Source organism: Lepisosteus platostomus, chromosome 7 (assembly GCF_059453375.1).
Source record: "Lepisosteus platostomus isolate fLepPlt1 chromosome 7, fLepPlt1.hap1, whole genome shotgun sequence".
In the NCBI taxonomy this organism is placed as follows: domain Eukaryota; kingdom Metazoa; phylum Chordata; class Actinopteri; order Semionotiformes; family Lepisosteidae; genus Lepisosteus; species Lepisosteus platostomus.
The window spans coordinates 59968884-59983952 of NC_142617.1; the positions used below are offsets into that span (position 1 = coordinate 59968884).

Sequence of the window (15069 nt, forward strand, 5' to 3'; positions counted from 1 at the left end):
AGGGGCCCAACAGAGTAGGATTCCTCTGCCAGCTGTGGGATTTGAACCAGCAACCTTTCAGCCACAGGCGCAGATCCCTAGCTACAGTGCCACCGCTCCACCAATAGAATAGTTATATTGATTGAACATGTTCTTTGTGATTTTGTTTAGGATATATTGCAGGACAAGACAGATTACTTAAAATATTGTAAATAATAGGTGAAAGATAATAAAGACCAACTTCTGAATGTTTGAAAACAGTACCTGTATCTTAGCTCTTTTTGCGAGTGGATATCAAATGAAATGAGAAATCACAGTACCACTTGTTGAAGTTTATTGTATTGGGCTTTGGTCGTCCTTTTTTTTTTGCAGAATGCCGAGACCTCACCATCATCAGTTATACATTTCTAAAATGTATCACTCACACATTCTTCAGTGTTAATTACATTTTCAAACTCCATACCAGTACCTTTCAAAACCAGAAAATAATCTGTCTGCATTGCTTAATCCTAATCTTTTGTTTCAGAAATGTATGGAGACTTTTTGGAGGTCGTTGGTCTTCTCCAACCTTCCCCCCCCCCATTTCCTTCTCTTTAACAGAAATCCCTTCTTCAGGAGGTGTTCTGTCTTACTGTAAAAACATTCTATGCCTTGTGGAATGTCACAAGATACAAGAGTTTCTCCAAACAGTGGAAGGGGAAGTCATGCCTGTAGGTTTATTTTTAGTCAGCAGTCACACAGGGGCAGAGGCGGGACTCTGTGCTGGGAAACGGGCTGCAGCCTCAGAACTCCTCCTCGGCCCTCCTGGAGCGCGAGTCCCGCAGCCGGCGCAGCCTGGCCAGGGCCTCCGCGAGGGCCAGCTCTCCGTGCACCTTGTTGTCGCGGGTTCGCACGTTGACCGCACCCGTCGCCTTCTCCTTCTCGCCCACCACTGCCAGGCAGGAGACAGAGATCAGCACACCAGCAGGACGCTCCCGAATACACTACCTGCGTACACAGACTCCACTGGGGCTCTTACCCAGTATGAAGTTGTACTGGGCTAGCTGCGCGTTGCGGATTTTCTTGTTCAGCAGACAGCTGGAGTCCAGGTCGACATCTGCCATGAATCCTGCCTCCACAAACTGCTGGCACACCTGAGGGGAGAATGACTACTTGATAACACAGTTCCACACCTGCACCTCGCCCCAGCCGACCACAACATCGGACTGAGCTACAGAAGCCTGACGGGGTGTAAACAATGAAAAGTGCATCCAAACCAGCAGGTACAGCCCTAAATTGTTCAGAAACCCACAGTTTTTAAGGAAGTGAGACAAATCGCGGTGACAATTTACAGATCCCAGTGAAATTCCCAAAAGCTCAAAAGGAGTTCCATGTAAATTTAGTCCAGCAGTCTTATTATTTCAGCTGCAGTCAGCGGCAGCTCAGGGAGCACCAGGGACACACTGGGGCGATGCAGCAGCAGCGGAGGACTGAAGGAGGAGGAGGAGGGGGAGAGAGAGAGATACTCTGGGATTAGAGAAACATTCTTCCCTAAATTCAGAAATCTAGTCCCAGAGTTCCCACACCTGCCAGAATCACAACGGGTCCCAATCCTACTGGGAGAGGGAGGAGGGAACTCAGTTGAACTGGCAGCCCAGTATGTGATCTCCTGTCACAGCCTGAGGAACAGTGAGTCTGTCTCCCAATAATGCTCCAGCCACATACAGTATATGTCAATATTTTATAATATGTCTTTGTTGTAAATGTCTGTAGATTTTACTTTACTTTTATTTTTTGTTTTGTATAATGTAAATATCATTACTTTCATTTGCTTTGGCAACACTGATTGTACCCGTCGGTCATGCTAATAAAGCACCTTGAACTGAATTGAAGAGAGAGAGAGAGAGTACCTGCTGGGCGTACGGTTCGCAGGCGGGGTTCACCGGCACCACCATCACCTGCCTGGGGGACAGCCAGAGCGGCCTGCGCAGAGACCAGAGACACACACCGCATGTTCACAGCGTACCGCGTACACACACACACACACCCCTGACTGCATTCCTGCATCTTGGGCACACAGATGGCAACACTTAAGGCACGTTAATCCAAGCTCTCCGTGTCTGTAGCTGCGGAAATCCAGCTCCGACTGGCCAGAAGGTGGGCCGTACTCACCACTTGCCAGCGTAGTTCTCCGTGAGAATGGCAATCATCCTCTCCACAGAGCCCAGGATCGCCCGGTGGATGATAACTGGTCGTACTTTGTCGTTGCCCTCCTTACTAAAGGAAAGAGACACCCGTCAGGCACTCGCACCATTCAGCACTCTTATTCAGACTGTACCTGTGGTTTTTATATTCTCAGAAGTGGATTTATGAACATAGTAATATAACTCTTGTAACTGTTATCGAAGAAAATGTGTCATGAGAATTTAATGCTCTTTATAGATATGAATTGAAAGCCCAACTTTCCAGTGATCAAAAGCAATAGTAGAAGTAAAAGTTTTGCCTTTTTTGTACAATTAATATTTAACAAATAAATGGTTCCCTGTACTTTTGCCGTTTCTTTCTCTCACAACTCACTAAATAAGCAAGGACATAAGGGAAGAGCCTCTGTTGCAGTGAAAATCATTTGTACAGCAACAGACAGGTACTAAAATAAATGTTTCATCGTAGCAAAAAAATTAATAAATCAACCATTCAAAAATAACGAGGTGGATATAGTTGGATGTTTCCCCCCCCCACGCTCGGATGGTAATCAGTACTTTTGCAAGACTGGAATCAACTGTGTACAGTGTACTATGTGGTGGGGTGAGGATTGTGGCCCACTTGATGCCCACTGGGACCGGATCCATCAGAGCGCTGGAGCCTGCCGCCCTGGCTAGGGAAACTCACTCCACGAAGGTCAGGTTGAAGCGGATCGGCAGCTGGAAGTCCAGTTGGATGGTGGCACACTGGTGATACCTCCCGATGGCATCCTTGATCTTGATGTCAATCTAGGAGACACGAGGCAAAATACAGATGTTGCCCCAACCCCAAATACTGGCAAGTAAATGAAAGTAAAAACAAACATTCCTCCCCCTAGCAGCTTGTGCTAAAGCATCAATACAAAAATCACATAAACATGACTGACATCTGGAAGCAGATGATCATTAACGTCAGCATTTTCCATGGAGATTATTTTATATACACTTGTAAAAATTATGTGTGATTCTTAAGCCTCATTTAATCCAGTACTTCAGAACTCATAGTTGCAACCATGCAAGGTATGGTAAAAAATTAACATTTAAATTGTATTATTTAAGATGGAAATCTTAAATAATACAATTCTTAAATAGCAAGATCAGCTGAAGTCTGATCTCCTGGATGGGTTGCCCGGTTCTCGACAGCGACAGGGAGGGCAGTGCTAAGAGGAGCAGGGCCTGTCCGACAGACAGCTCAGTCAGGCCGAGACTCCTTGGCTTTGGGACTCGGAGAGGGTGACTGTTTCTGAAACACAGCTGAAACCCAATTCATTCACATTAGGACTTGGTACCAACACGTCTCGTTTGGAACACCTTCCGAGCCATTTGCTTTGTTTTATATTCTTGCTTTCCAGTGCACGTTCAGTGCCTTGGAGAGCCGGGCACGTCACAGGATTTACAAAGTCACACGCTGGTTTTCTGGGATGTTAAACCAAGGTCCAGGATCAGGGGAAAATCTAGACCTGATGAGGAAATCTGACCCATATCCTCTACACCTCATCCAGTTACAGTCTGTCTCCCGCTCCTCAGGAAGCGTTAACTGGTTCACATGGAATCCATAAAGAAAGGTGCCGTATCGGTATGGTTGTATCGGTGTGAAAGTCAGAGCTGACAGATGGATTTGTTTTTCACATTAAATCCCATCAGCTCTCACGGGCGGGCCACTGAAACAATGCAGGTAGATAAAACCAACTGGTGTGAAAAGGTCACCTTGGGCCCATAGAAAGCCCCGTCTCCAGGGTTCAGCTTCCACGGCTCTCCAAACTCATTCAGGCTGTTCTCCAGTTGCTGTCACAGTGGAGAGAGAAACACAGACAAGAGCTCAAATTCTACACTTTACACTGTGAGAAAATAGGTTTCTCGATTCATTCCATTTGTAAATTACAGTTAATTATTTCAGTGGAGTCCAAATTGACAATTTAAACTAGTTAGGAATTTATATAGTCAATTAACAATTATTTTAATTAAGACAGCAAATGACCTGACCACTCCCCTCTCACACCAGGCAGGCTAGAGGATAGCCAGAAAAGTAAAGCATCATGGGATTCCCCAGTACCTGTAAAGCGCTAGGTAAGTGTAAGGATGATTAGTAAAAGGATCTAGCTCTAGATCAAGAAACATTAATCTTAAATAACAAATATAAATGTTTGGATGGCATGTAAAAACACATCCAAGACCTCCAACTATTGAGTGTGTTTGTCAAACAAATCCTTGTTTAGAACAATTCAACATCTCTTATTAGCTCTCATACTTTCTCAGCCTGGTCCCAGATCTGGATGTCTCCCAGGAACTTCTCTGGCCGGGTGGAGAGGTGCAGTTGGAAGGAAAACCCGAAGACGGCGTAGACACAGCGGAGGAACTCCAGACAGCCCTTCATTTCGTTCTCGATCTGCAGAGGCAGAAAGCGGCTCGTTCAGCTCTCTCCTCGAATTAAACGGGGGGGATTGCTGGACCTCTCCTGCCAATCTCACTTTACCACCGAAGTGTTTCGTCCACCCAAACGTGCGTTTTAACTGTCAGCTAACTCCCGCGCCTGTTCAGAAGACAGTGCCTACAGGTTCGGGCAGAACAGAGCGAAGTGCAGTCGCATGTCTCACTGGTACTACTGCACGCCTGCAGCAGCCTGGCTACCCGAGCAGCTGAGAGGCCCCTGGCAGTGCTCAGCCAACGGCGTGCCGCCACTTGGGGCATCCGGGTCGCCATCAGCCAGTGTCACGACCCAGGATCAGGCTGGCCGTGCCCAAGCCAGGCTGCTAGCAGCCCAGACCCAGGCCCGCCCTCAGTACCTGCTCCATGGCGCAGAAGATGTGGGCATCGTCCTGCTGGAAGCGGCGCACTCTGGTGAGCCCGGTCAGCGCCCCCGACAGCTCGTTCCTGTGCAGGACCCCAAAGTCCGCCAGCCGCAGGGGCAGCTCCCTCCAGGACCGCGGCCTGTGGCTGAACATCAGGCTGCGCAGAGAAGAGCAGGGTCAGGCGGGCGAGCACGCGCCAGCTGGCGGCGCCACGCAAACCCCAGACACCGGCCGGCGGGGCCGGCAAAACCACACCACCGAGCCCATCTGCAGGACAGGGGGTCCGCCGGCTCGGACTTCACTCTTTTCTGCCACGTTTTTATTATGCCCAGTGTTAAACACTTGCACCATCTGTGAAATTAGACTGCACTGCAACATTTCCGCACGATCATTCATATTCACATAACTTTCCTTCATTCAAACATTCAATCTCTCTCATTCTGCCGAAAGGCACGTGAATGTTTATTACCAAACCTGTGAGCTCTGAAGGGAATTTTCCCATAACTGGCAATTCTGCGCACAGCTTGAGGTCAGAGTCTGAAAGGTGTCAGTGAGGCTACAGACTTGTTTTCCCATTTTGGGCAAAGATGAGATGTGTTCTACTCTACCTCTCTTAGCCAGAAGACATTTGATCTATTGAGCCTGTTCAAAACAAGTGACTAATTACAGTAATTCCAGGACAAGAAAACCATTAATTTTCCTGATCTAAGCAGCTATATAAATGGATTAGATCAAGGCTCCCCAATCCTGTACCCACGTCTTGTGGTTTTAATTCCAACCAAATACAATTTTATTACAACTGCTTGACTAAACTGAAAACATAATTGGAGACTTAAGATAAGATCACTTTATTAACCCTATACAATTTCTTGCATTAGGAATCCATCTTTTCGCATACCCCAGCTTGCTCTCCATGAGAGACAGACACACAGACGGAGAGAAGCTGGGGGTCAGAGCGCAGGGTCAGCCATTGTACAGCGCCCCTGGAGCAGTTGGGGTTAAGGGCCTCGCTCAGGGGCCCAACGGAGTAGGATTCCTCTGCCGGCTGTGGCATTTGAACCGGCAACCTTCCAGCCACAGGCGCAAACAGCTAGAGTAGATGAATAATTCTGCCATTTTCAACCTAAAACATTTTACTTGAATTAAAAATTCTCAACTGAACGTTTCATTGATTAAATGAAGACTTGAACTGTAGAAAGCTTGAATGAAAACCGTAACACGCAGGAGGGTCTGAGGATCGGTGCTGGGAAACTGACAGGTGAGGGCGTTCACATGCATGACTGTACTTTCCCCTTAGGATGGACACTGGCCCAGACCAGCTGAGCTCCCAGGTACAGTGAGCTTATCCACACCCCTCCATTACCCACCAGTGCCCCGGGCAGTTCATGGGCTTCAGCGCGAAGATGTCCTGCTCCACAGGGAAGGAGAACATGTTGTCGCTGTAGTGCTGCCAGTGGCCTGACGTCTCCCACAGCTTGCTGTTGTAGATATTGGGAGAGGCCACTTCCTGGAACTCCCGCCTGCCGTACTCTTCCTGTCGGGAGAGAGAGAGTCGACTCACGTTGACCACGCGGAGCAGCCCGGCCCGGCCCACACACCCCATGCGGCAAATGGTCACTCTTTTCCGCCAGCAGACTTAATGACCAGGAGTTAAGGTGCAACACAGTTCGAGCTCTCACCCTGATGAAGTCTGTCAGTGTGTTGTAGATGAAGGCACCCTTGGGTAGGAAAAAGCAGCTGCCTGGACTCAAATCATGGAAGAAGAAGAGCTCCTGGTCCTGCAGACAGGAGGAACAGGGGAAGAGACGAGAGATGCAGATCACGAGCGCTGAACACCAAAACCATTATTCCATGGGAGCTAATGGGTACAAGTCCTAGTGGCTAAATAAGACTATCATCAGGAACTTCACAGGTTTCATTTACAATTGGAGTAATTCGACTAGACATTGTTGCCATGCAGTACAATGCAAAATACTTAGGGTTCAAACACAGTATTATGAAGAAATGTGTTGTAATTCAATTTCTTATATCACTTCCCTTGAAAAAAAAATCCTCATCTAAATAAATAACTAAACTCTATTGTGTATCCCAGCCTCCCGAAGGAAATGAAAGTCTCCTACAGTTTTAACTCATCTGCCTTCAGGGCTGGACCTTATGTTGTAGTCTGGCGCTTTAGTTTTTCTGTGTGTAATGTTTAACATTATTTATGTAAACACTTCTTCACTTTTCAGGCTTAGGGTATACAACATTTATAAACATTTAAACACTATTTATAAAAGCGTAAAAACTGGATTACATTTCAGAATTGGTTACCTACAAGTGACCATGTCTTCCTCTAATTTATATATTCTTATGCTCTCTCATCCTACGAGACTGAACTTCTTCTGCTAACTAGGTGAATCCTTCCGTTGTGACACCCTCTACTCCAGGATCACAGCTGCGTCTCGATCACTGCGTTTCCTCGCCATGAGCACAGTTACAAACGAGAGGAAGTCTTTCAGTCCTTCTAGTCCGTTTGGCAGTTAGTAGCCGATTGACATGAGGTTCCATCCAGACAGTGTCCGCTCCAGCAACATGGCGGTGCAGCTTGTACCAGACTCCCACAGCCTCTGGGAAAGGAAGCGCTGCCTGTACTTGGGGGGAAATGAACGGGGTTCTCTTCCTTTATTCCTTTACCTTGCCAATTTTGCGGTGATCCCGGCTCTTGGCCTCCTCCTGGAAGCGCTCCCACTCCTTCATCATCTTGGAGTCGGGGAAGGAGATGCCATAGAGGCGCTGGAGCGTCTCCATGTCGGCTCGGCCCTCCCAGTACGTGGATGAGTTCTAAAGGACAATAAACTTGAAATTATACTCATACACTGGTATATGGTAGAATGAAATTCTATTTAGCTCAGACAGTAAGTACTAGAAAAAAACAACAATACAATTGTGTAAGAAAAGAAAGACAGAGCCAACAGGTAATGTGCAAAATACCAGCTGTACGTCACAGAATGAAATAAAGGATAGAAAATGATGGGGAGTGAACGTCTTTACATGTGAGTTAGAGGTAGGTTTCAATGTGCGTTTGAGTTTTGATAAGGAGAGAAGGCACCATAAGGGTTCAGATCGTAGGTGAGAGAGGCTGGGAGTTTGATAGTTTGAAAGTGCGGGGGTAAAAACTGTCTCTGAGTCTGGTAGTCTGGGCCCGAATGCTCCGGTACCGTTTCCAGATGGTAGAGGGTTAAACAGGGTGTAGCTGGCGTGTGTGGGGATGATACTTGGAGTTTTCCTCAAGCACCATCTGTCATAAATGTCCTGGATGGATGGGAGAGCAACCCCAGTGATGGACTGGGCAGTTTTCACCACCCTCTGTAGGGCTTTGTGGTCAGGAATACTGCAGTTGCCATACCACACTCTGATGCAACCTGTCAGTGTGCTTTCTGTATTGCATCTGTAAAAGTTAGTCAGGATCTGAGGGAGGTATCCTAGTTAAAGAGCACAAGGGCAATATGCAGGACCTTCTCTCCAGCTCTGGCTGCATGCAAGGCTCAGGGTAACTTTGTTCCTTGTGCTCCTAAAGGCCCATTTAATGGAAAAGTAAGGCAAGGTAATCAGACAGGATGACGTGTGCAGTGGTTTCAGTACCTAGGTCCCTCGATCAGACTGCTCTTTCACCTGCCCTGACAGAATTCAACCTGCCAACATCAGTAGTGCATCTGGTTCTGCTTGAGGGTTCAATTGCAAAGTCATTTTCAACCTCATTTACCTTAAAGGCACCTTTAAAAGGAGGGATTCAGACTTAGAGGAGTTCAGTTATGATCCTACAGATGGCAGCTTCCTACCATTGTCTCCTCAGCTGAGCCCAGCTCAGCCATAACCACAGCGTAACATGTACTGAGGTAAGCCACGTTTCAGAAATGTTAGTCATCTAAAACTGCTAGGATCCTGAAAACTCTTTTCAGGGGGCAAAAGGTTTAGAGAATGCACAGCATAATAGTATCATTATAAAATTTTAAGCTGACTTACCATCCTTGTCTAAAAACATCTTACTCTTTGTGAAATCAATAAAAACTGAAAGAAGCAGTGAAAAAGATGGCACAACTAAGCACTCCGCAGAGAACTTAGCTAAGCTGCGAGTGTTGGCGAGACATGGTTGAGAAGGGAAGGCAGAGTTTTATCCCATTTCTTCCCTCTCTCTGAGGTACTGTAGAGAAAACGGTACCTTATAGATCTTCAGGGCCTTGATCTTGCCAGTGTGTCTCACGTGTGGTCCTCGACAGAGATCGATCAGAGGCCCACACCTCCAGGAAGCAGCAGCAGACAACAGCAAGGTTAGCACACTGCCAAACTGCTGACTCACCCTTCAGATCAGTGCATCAGACATTTCCCTTCCAAGTATTTTCGGATTATCACAATCCTTATCGAACAAACTATGCAAGTAGTCAATTTTACTTTTCAAATCTCATATATACCTCCTCCTCATATTACACTATAACCTTCAAAACACAAGCCGCCATTCGACGGTGGACAACTTGCGGCAAAATTCTGTGATGAGTGTCCAAAGCCAGTGGTAGCCAACATTAGCAGACACCAGATTTATACAGATAAGGCTTGCCTTGTCTCATCTGGACCAATTTAGGTTCTTCATCTTTAAAAAGACATAGAATCATGCAAACTTTCTGCTAGACAAATGAGCAACACTGAAAAGCATCACTGGTCAGGACTTCCCACTTCATCTGAATAAAACTGAGGCCTGACCTATCAGAATGATTCCCACTTAAGCAAAACTGGGTCCCTGCGTTCAGATCAAGTCCTTTTCTCTTGAAGTGGATACACTGGGGCTAACAAACAAGCAGTAAGGTAACTCCACATGGCAAAAAAAGATTAAATTAAACTCAGATATGACTCTCAGATTGGTGCAGTCTGTCCCCAACCAATCTGTAGCTGTCACTTTGTGTACACCCAAGCAGTAGTCCTCCCTCACACAGTGCACACAGATCAGCAGACAGGACCGCGCAGGTGAAATGGCATCTCTTACCGGTATACAGTAGTAGTAGGTGTGTTGACTTTCTCGTTCAAAATTCGGCACTTGAACTTGTTGTACTGCAATAAAAAGTCATTCCAGCATTATAAAACATATGTTTGGTAACTTTTGCTAAAAACAGTCTTTCAAAAAGTGGAATAATTCATTTCTAGTATTAAAGACATGCTAAATCAGCATATGAACTTTAAAATACAATTAAGATGGTTTTAACTAGTTTGTAAACAAACGTGTACAGGTGACTCCTTAGCCATGTGTGCCAGCAGTAATATCCGGCAAAACAGCCAGGAGGGTATCAGCCCTTCCCAGGCAAAGGAAGAAGCTCTGCAGCACCTGTGGCCTCAGGGCTCACGTCAGGCGTGTCAGTACCAGAACATCAGTAATTAAGAGTTTACAACATCTGCTCTTGCCTTAAACATCTGCAGCAGCGTCTCCTTGCTGATCTCCAGCCGCTCAAAAGGCTGCTTCTCCTTCATCACCGCCTTGCAGATGCCCTCCAGCTCGGTGAAGTCATGGCTCGACACACCTCTAGACAAACACGGGGGCACAGTCAGGGACCACCAGAGCAGCTGGAAACACGCAGCTCTGAAACCCACCAGATCAAAAACCATACATTCCACTCCAGAGCTCAATTCCTGCCGAGTCCTTTCCAAACCCCAAGTGTAGTATAATAGCTCAAGTGTAGCAATCCACTGCGAGGACAGGGAGTATGCAACAGCATTACTGCCTGACACAGAAGCACCCCTGTGCACGAGGTATTGAAGTGTACTTTGTTACAAAGCTGTGAGAAAGTCTGGAGGTGGCAAAGCTCTAACTGCATTCAGAGACATACTGTAGCTCAGGTCCTTTCCCCATGAACTCAGGAGCTGTTGAACTTGTTCCATTTTCAACTGACAAGGTTACCAGGAGCCTCTTGATTCTGTAATCCGATTCTGTAATTATGTAATTCTCGATTTTGTTGACTGAGGTAAAGACAAGGGAAATACCACGTTACCCAGTAAAGGTGGGGCACTTCTGACCAAAGGGAAATGCAACCTGACTTGAGAACATGACCCCTGCTCTTGTGAAATGGGCTTCTCATGGCACATGTTCACAGCATTAAGGACAGGATCAAGCATTAATGTCTCGCCAGAATAAATCCTAAAGCATAGCACCTCCGTCAGCATTCAGGAGCTCCACATGCCGGCCCACAAAGCCCCAACCAGCAGCAGCTGGATTTTCACATGATGACTTGCATTACAAGCACTGACCAGCTCCAGAGCTGACCTCCCGGTATCTGACCGGACAGGAACTGCAGAGCCTCACCGTCCGTCCAGGAACATGTCGTAATAGAAGCCGTTCTCGATGGGGGGTCCGTAGCACAGACAGCCCCCGTAGAAACGCTCCATCGCCTCTCCCATGATGTGAGCGCTGGAGTGCCAGTACACCTGAAACACAAGCAGTTTGAATAAAGCTGCACTTTAGGAGTTCAGCTTTATGTTACACTTATTTTTCTCTGGTTTTTACATACTTTAAAGTCACAACATGCACAACCTATTGCTTAGTTTTCCAGAACAGACCTTCAAAGCTCACAGAGCCTCACTGAGGGAATAGTTTATCATTTCTATATTGAACTTTGTGGATAATAAGTGTCAAAAACTTACTCTAACCTGTACATTTTGAAAGATGTTTACTTACAGAATCGCTAAAACATACTCAAGAAAACCTAAACCCCGAAGTGAAATGATCAATTGACAACATCCAGAGAAGAGAAGCTCCACACAACACGTTCATCACGATCAACACAAAAGTTCACGAAAAACACATGATCAGGACTGATGATCTTTAGCACATTTTCATATCACTCCAAGAAACACCGTCAGAACTGGCAACAAAACCTGCAGTGAATATTTTAACTGTCAGAATATCTGGCTTCTTCACAGTGATCCAGTTGCTAAATGACCACTGGGAATTCGAGGAGGTACAGAGAGAGAGCGGGGGACTCACAGCCTGGGCATCCTCGTGGTCAAAGCGCAGCAGCTCCAGGGAACAGTCCGTCTCCAAGGGTCTGTCCAGGTCCCACAGCTCTCCGTTCACCCGTGCGATCACTGCACTGTCAGCCAGGCCCTGACTGCGAGGGAAACACCGTCAGCCCCCGAGACAGAGGTGCACCACACCCCACTGCACTCCATCAAACCCCAGGACAGAGGCATCCCACACCCCAATACACTCCATCAATCCCAGAGACAGAGGCACCCCACACCCCACTATACTCCATCAAACCCCAGGACAGAGGCACCCCACACCATCAACACCCAGCCCTGGACAGAGGCATCCCACACCCCAATACACTCCATCAATCCCAGAGACAGAGGCACCCCACACCATCAACCCCCCATGAGACAGAAGCACACCCAGCAACACTCCATCAACCCCAGAGACAGAGGTGCCCCACATCCCACCACCCTCTCCATCATCCCCCAAGACAGAGACACCCCACACGCTGCTCAATGAGCTCTCTGAACCACAGCTTTTACAAAAGACTCTTCTCATTAGACAAAGAGTACTTGTACAAGTGACAATGGACCGAGCGATATCCTGTGGGCAAGGACCCCCTGCCTGCGGCCGCAGCCCTGCCCCTCACCTGATGCCACAGGCCACGTGGTAGGGGCTGCTCTCCCAGCTGCGGGCCTCCACGCGCCGCCCGTCCGGCAGCTGCACCCGGACGGGCCGGCTCTCGGCGGCAGCTCTGCGGGCCAGCAGGGCATCGCTCTCCCGCTTCAGCTGCTCGTACAGCTGCAGCCGCTCCTGGACGTAGCTCGGCCAGAGGGGCAGCTGGGACAGCGGGGAGACAGGAGAGCTCCTTCACCGGGTTTACCAAGACCACGTTCGGAAGGCAGGGCGGCACAGCCCACATGAACACAAGACCAGGGAACAGTCAGACTGGGCTGTTTGAAAGTGGGTTGAGGGGAAGACTTTGCTAATGCGTCACTGATTGCTGGTTGCTCTCGCACTCCTCGCTTCTTTTGTTTTCCGATCTGAGGAGTCTGTGATTTCTTCTGTTGGCCGGGTCAGTTTCTCACTATTGGAGAAATGTGTGTTGACTTCGAGAGCCCCGTGCGGTTTAAGCTGAAGCACTAGATTTGTGTCTCGGTCAGGAGCCAGGCTGACAAGGTGTGGCGGGCAGAGTTACCTCTCCGGATGGCTGCTCGCCCCTGGAGTTCTCCTGCTTCTCCTTCCTCGTCCCCTGAGCACTGCGGGAGTCGGAGCTGCCCAGCTGACAGGCAGACACCAAGAGTCAGACAGCTGCTTCTTTAAGAACGTACATCTGACTGCACAAATGAACTTCTACACCAGTTTAAATGAAGAATTAGAGTGTTACTACGCTTCAGAAAATTTCAAATCATGTTCTATATTTCATCTTTGTTTAAAATTAACCCCAGTTAATTTTTAAAGTCTAGATTTAGAGATAAACCTATTGCACTAGTAACGTGTTAATCATACATCTAGGATAAACTCAGAAATACCCATTTAAAGTCACTGTGGAGCAATATTACAATTAATTTAACATAACGCTAGATGAATTTTAGTTCAGCACTCTTCAATGCAGCCTGTTTTGGTGTGATCAAACCTTAGAATCAGCAATCGACACTTCCTGACTGGTGCCCACCTGCGTGAACCCGAGACTTACCAGGCCAGGAGGGGTGCTGACTCCACTCCTGGGGGCCTGACACCCACACTGTCAAGAGGGGCTCTCAGGCATTGCAAGCCCAGAGCCCCACACACTCCAGCTCCCTCATGATCCTAGACTCTGGAGCGCTGAACCCCCAGTAGTAGGTCCCCAAAACACCCCCACACCCAGCAGTGTCTGGCCAGCCGTGTGTCGTCACTGGTAAGGGCACAGGCTGCTTCATCTGCAGTATGAGGACTGGGGTACGTTCTAAACCCAGTACAGGGGTCACAATGCAGGTAAGCTTGCCGTGGTGCTTTGAGATGCACTTTCACTTACAGAATGCTTTCAGCTTTGGAGATGGTGGTGAAATAAAAAGCACAGAGTTCACAAAGGATCATACAGAAACAGGGTAGATCTGATGGAAGCCATTTGCTCTGATTGAAGGTGACATATGGCACTGAGAGCATACAGCAGCTGAACTGTAGTACAGCGAGCCAGGCAACGTCACCAGCAAGGGACTGAAGACCAGATGTAGCTTCCTCACATGGGCTTGAAACTTTTGCTCCACCACTAGTGAGAATTATTTAATTTCTGACACGACAGCTATCATACCATTTCCCGCCTGACCGTGTCACGGTGTCTCCATACACTAATATGATCATGTCGTGCCTGCCTCAGCAAAGAGGAGTCTTCAGAACGCCTGTAAGTAGACCCATGACTGCACGATGCACTGCCTTAAAGGGAAGAGCTGCTCAGGGCTGTGCAATCAGACAGTAACACATCTTTCAGGCACAGTAGATTCGGAGTTTAATTCCCCGGTACCTCTCTGCTGCTGCTCTTCCCAGCTCTCGTCTCTTTCCCCTCCTCGCCCTCCCGAGCGCCCGTCTCCGGGTCGGACTCGGACTGCAGGCTCCTCCGGAGATGCAGGATCCGGTACCGCAGCTTCTCGTTCTCGCTCCGCAGGGTCTCCAGCTCCGGGCTGCTGCAGAGGCCGGCCACGGCCGCGGGGTCTCCGCCGACCCCACCGCGCAGCCAGGACACCTCCTGGGTCAGCAGGCGGACCTGCTCCTCCTGCGCGGCCAGGCGTGCTACTATAGACTCCGCCATCTTTAAATCCCGGCTTCTTCCCTCTTCCACGGCTTTAATACAGCTGGCAGCAGCGCCACTGCGCGGAAACAGGCTTGTAGCGCCCCCTGCTGGCTCCCGTGAGCAGCACATTGGGATTAGGCGCTGCTTGGTTAAACCGTAAGGAAATCTAAACTCAGTATATGGGCAGAGTTAAATTTCCCTCGCTTGGTATTTTTAAAAACATTTAAAAACATTATCCATAAAGCTTCAGTATTACTATACTACTGTTATTGCTGCTTCTATTAATTCTATCATTACTACAACCACCACTAAAACTACAGT

At 48.0% G+C, this 15069-nt stretch overlaps 1 protein-coding gene and 1 long non-coding RNA gene across 2 annotated transcripts; one reads left to right on the forward strand and one right to left on the reverse strand.

Annotated features, from left to right (window-relative positions):
• Nucleotides 1-290: 290 nt before the first annotated feature.
• On the reverse strand, nt 291-14849 carry tars3 (threonyl-tRNA synthetase 3). The gene is made up of 19 exons (XM_088641483.1): nt 14482-14849; nt 13180-13263; nt 12631-12821; nt 11994-12117; nt 11313-11434; nt 10418-10535; nt 10005-10069; nt 9189-9267; nt 7664-7810; nt 6667-6765; nt 6355-6521; nt 4982-5144; nt 4447-4584; nt 3906-3983; nt 2848-2948; nt 2131-2235; nt 1869-1941; nt 998-1112; nt 291-910 (listed from the first exon to the last, which is right to left on the reverse strand). The coding sequence occupies exons 1-19, from the start codon at nt 14764-14766 to the stop codon at nt 762-764; spliced, it is 2403 nt and encodes an 800-aa protein (XP_088497609.1). The 5' UTR covers nt 14767-14849; the 3' UTR covers nt 291-761.
• On the forward strand, nt 1111-1845 carry LOC148659358 (uncharacterized). Its single transcript, XR_015940449.1, has 2 exons — nt 1111-1241; nt 1370-1845. It is a non-coding gene; the product is annotated as an uncharacterized LOC148659358 (long non-coding RNA).
• Nucleotides 14850-15069: the final 220 nt, after the last annotated feature.

What these genes read in the sequence shown, in the direction of transcription:
- tars3 (XM_088641483.1), bottom strand. Translation starts at nt 14,766, where the DNA reads ATGGCGGAGTCTATAGTAGCACGCCTGGCCGCGCAGGAGGAGCAGGTC. An exon ending in GGAAGAGCAGCAGCAGAGAG is followed by an intron (nt 13,264 to 14,481) that starts GTACCGGGGAAT and finishes TCTGCCTGTCAG; the next exon opens with CTGGGCAGCTCCGACTCCCG. An exon ending in ATCACCGCAAAATTGGCAAG is followed by an intron (nt 6,766 to 7,663) that starts GTAAAGGAATAA and finishes TCCTGTCTGCAG; the next exon opens with GACCAGGAGCTCTTCTTCTT.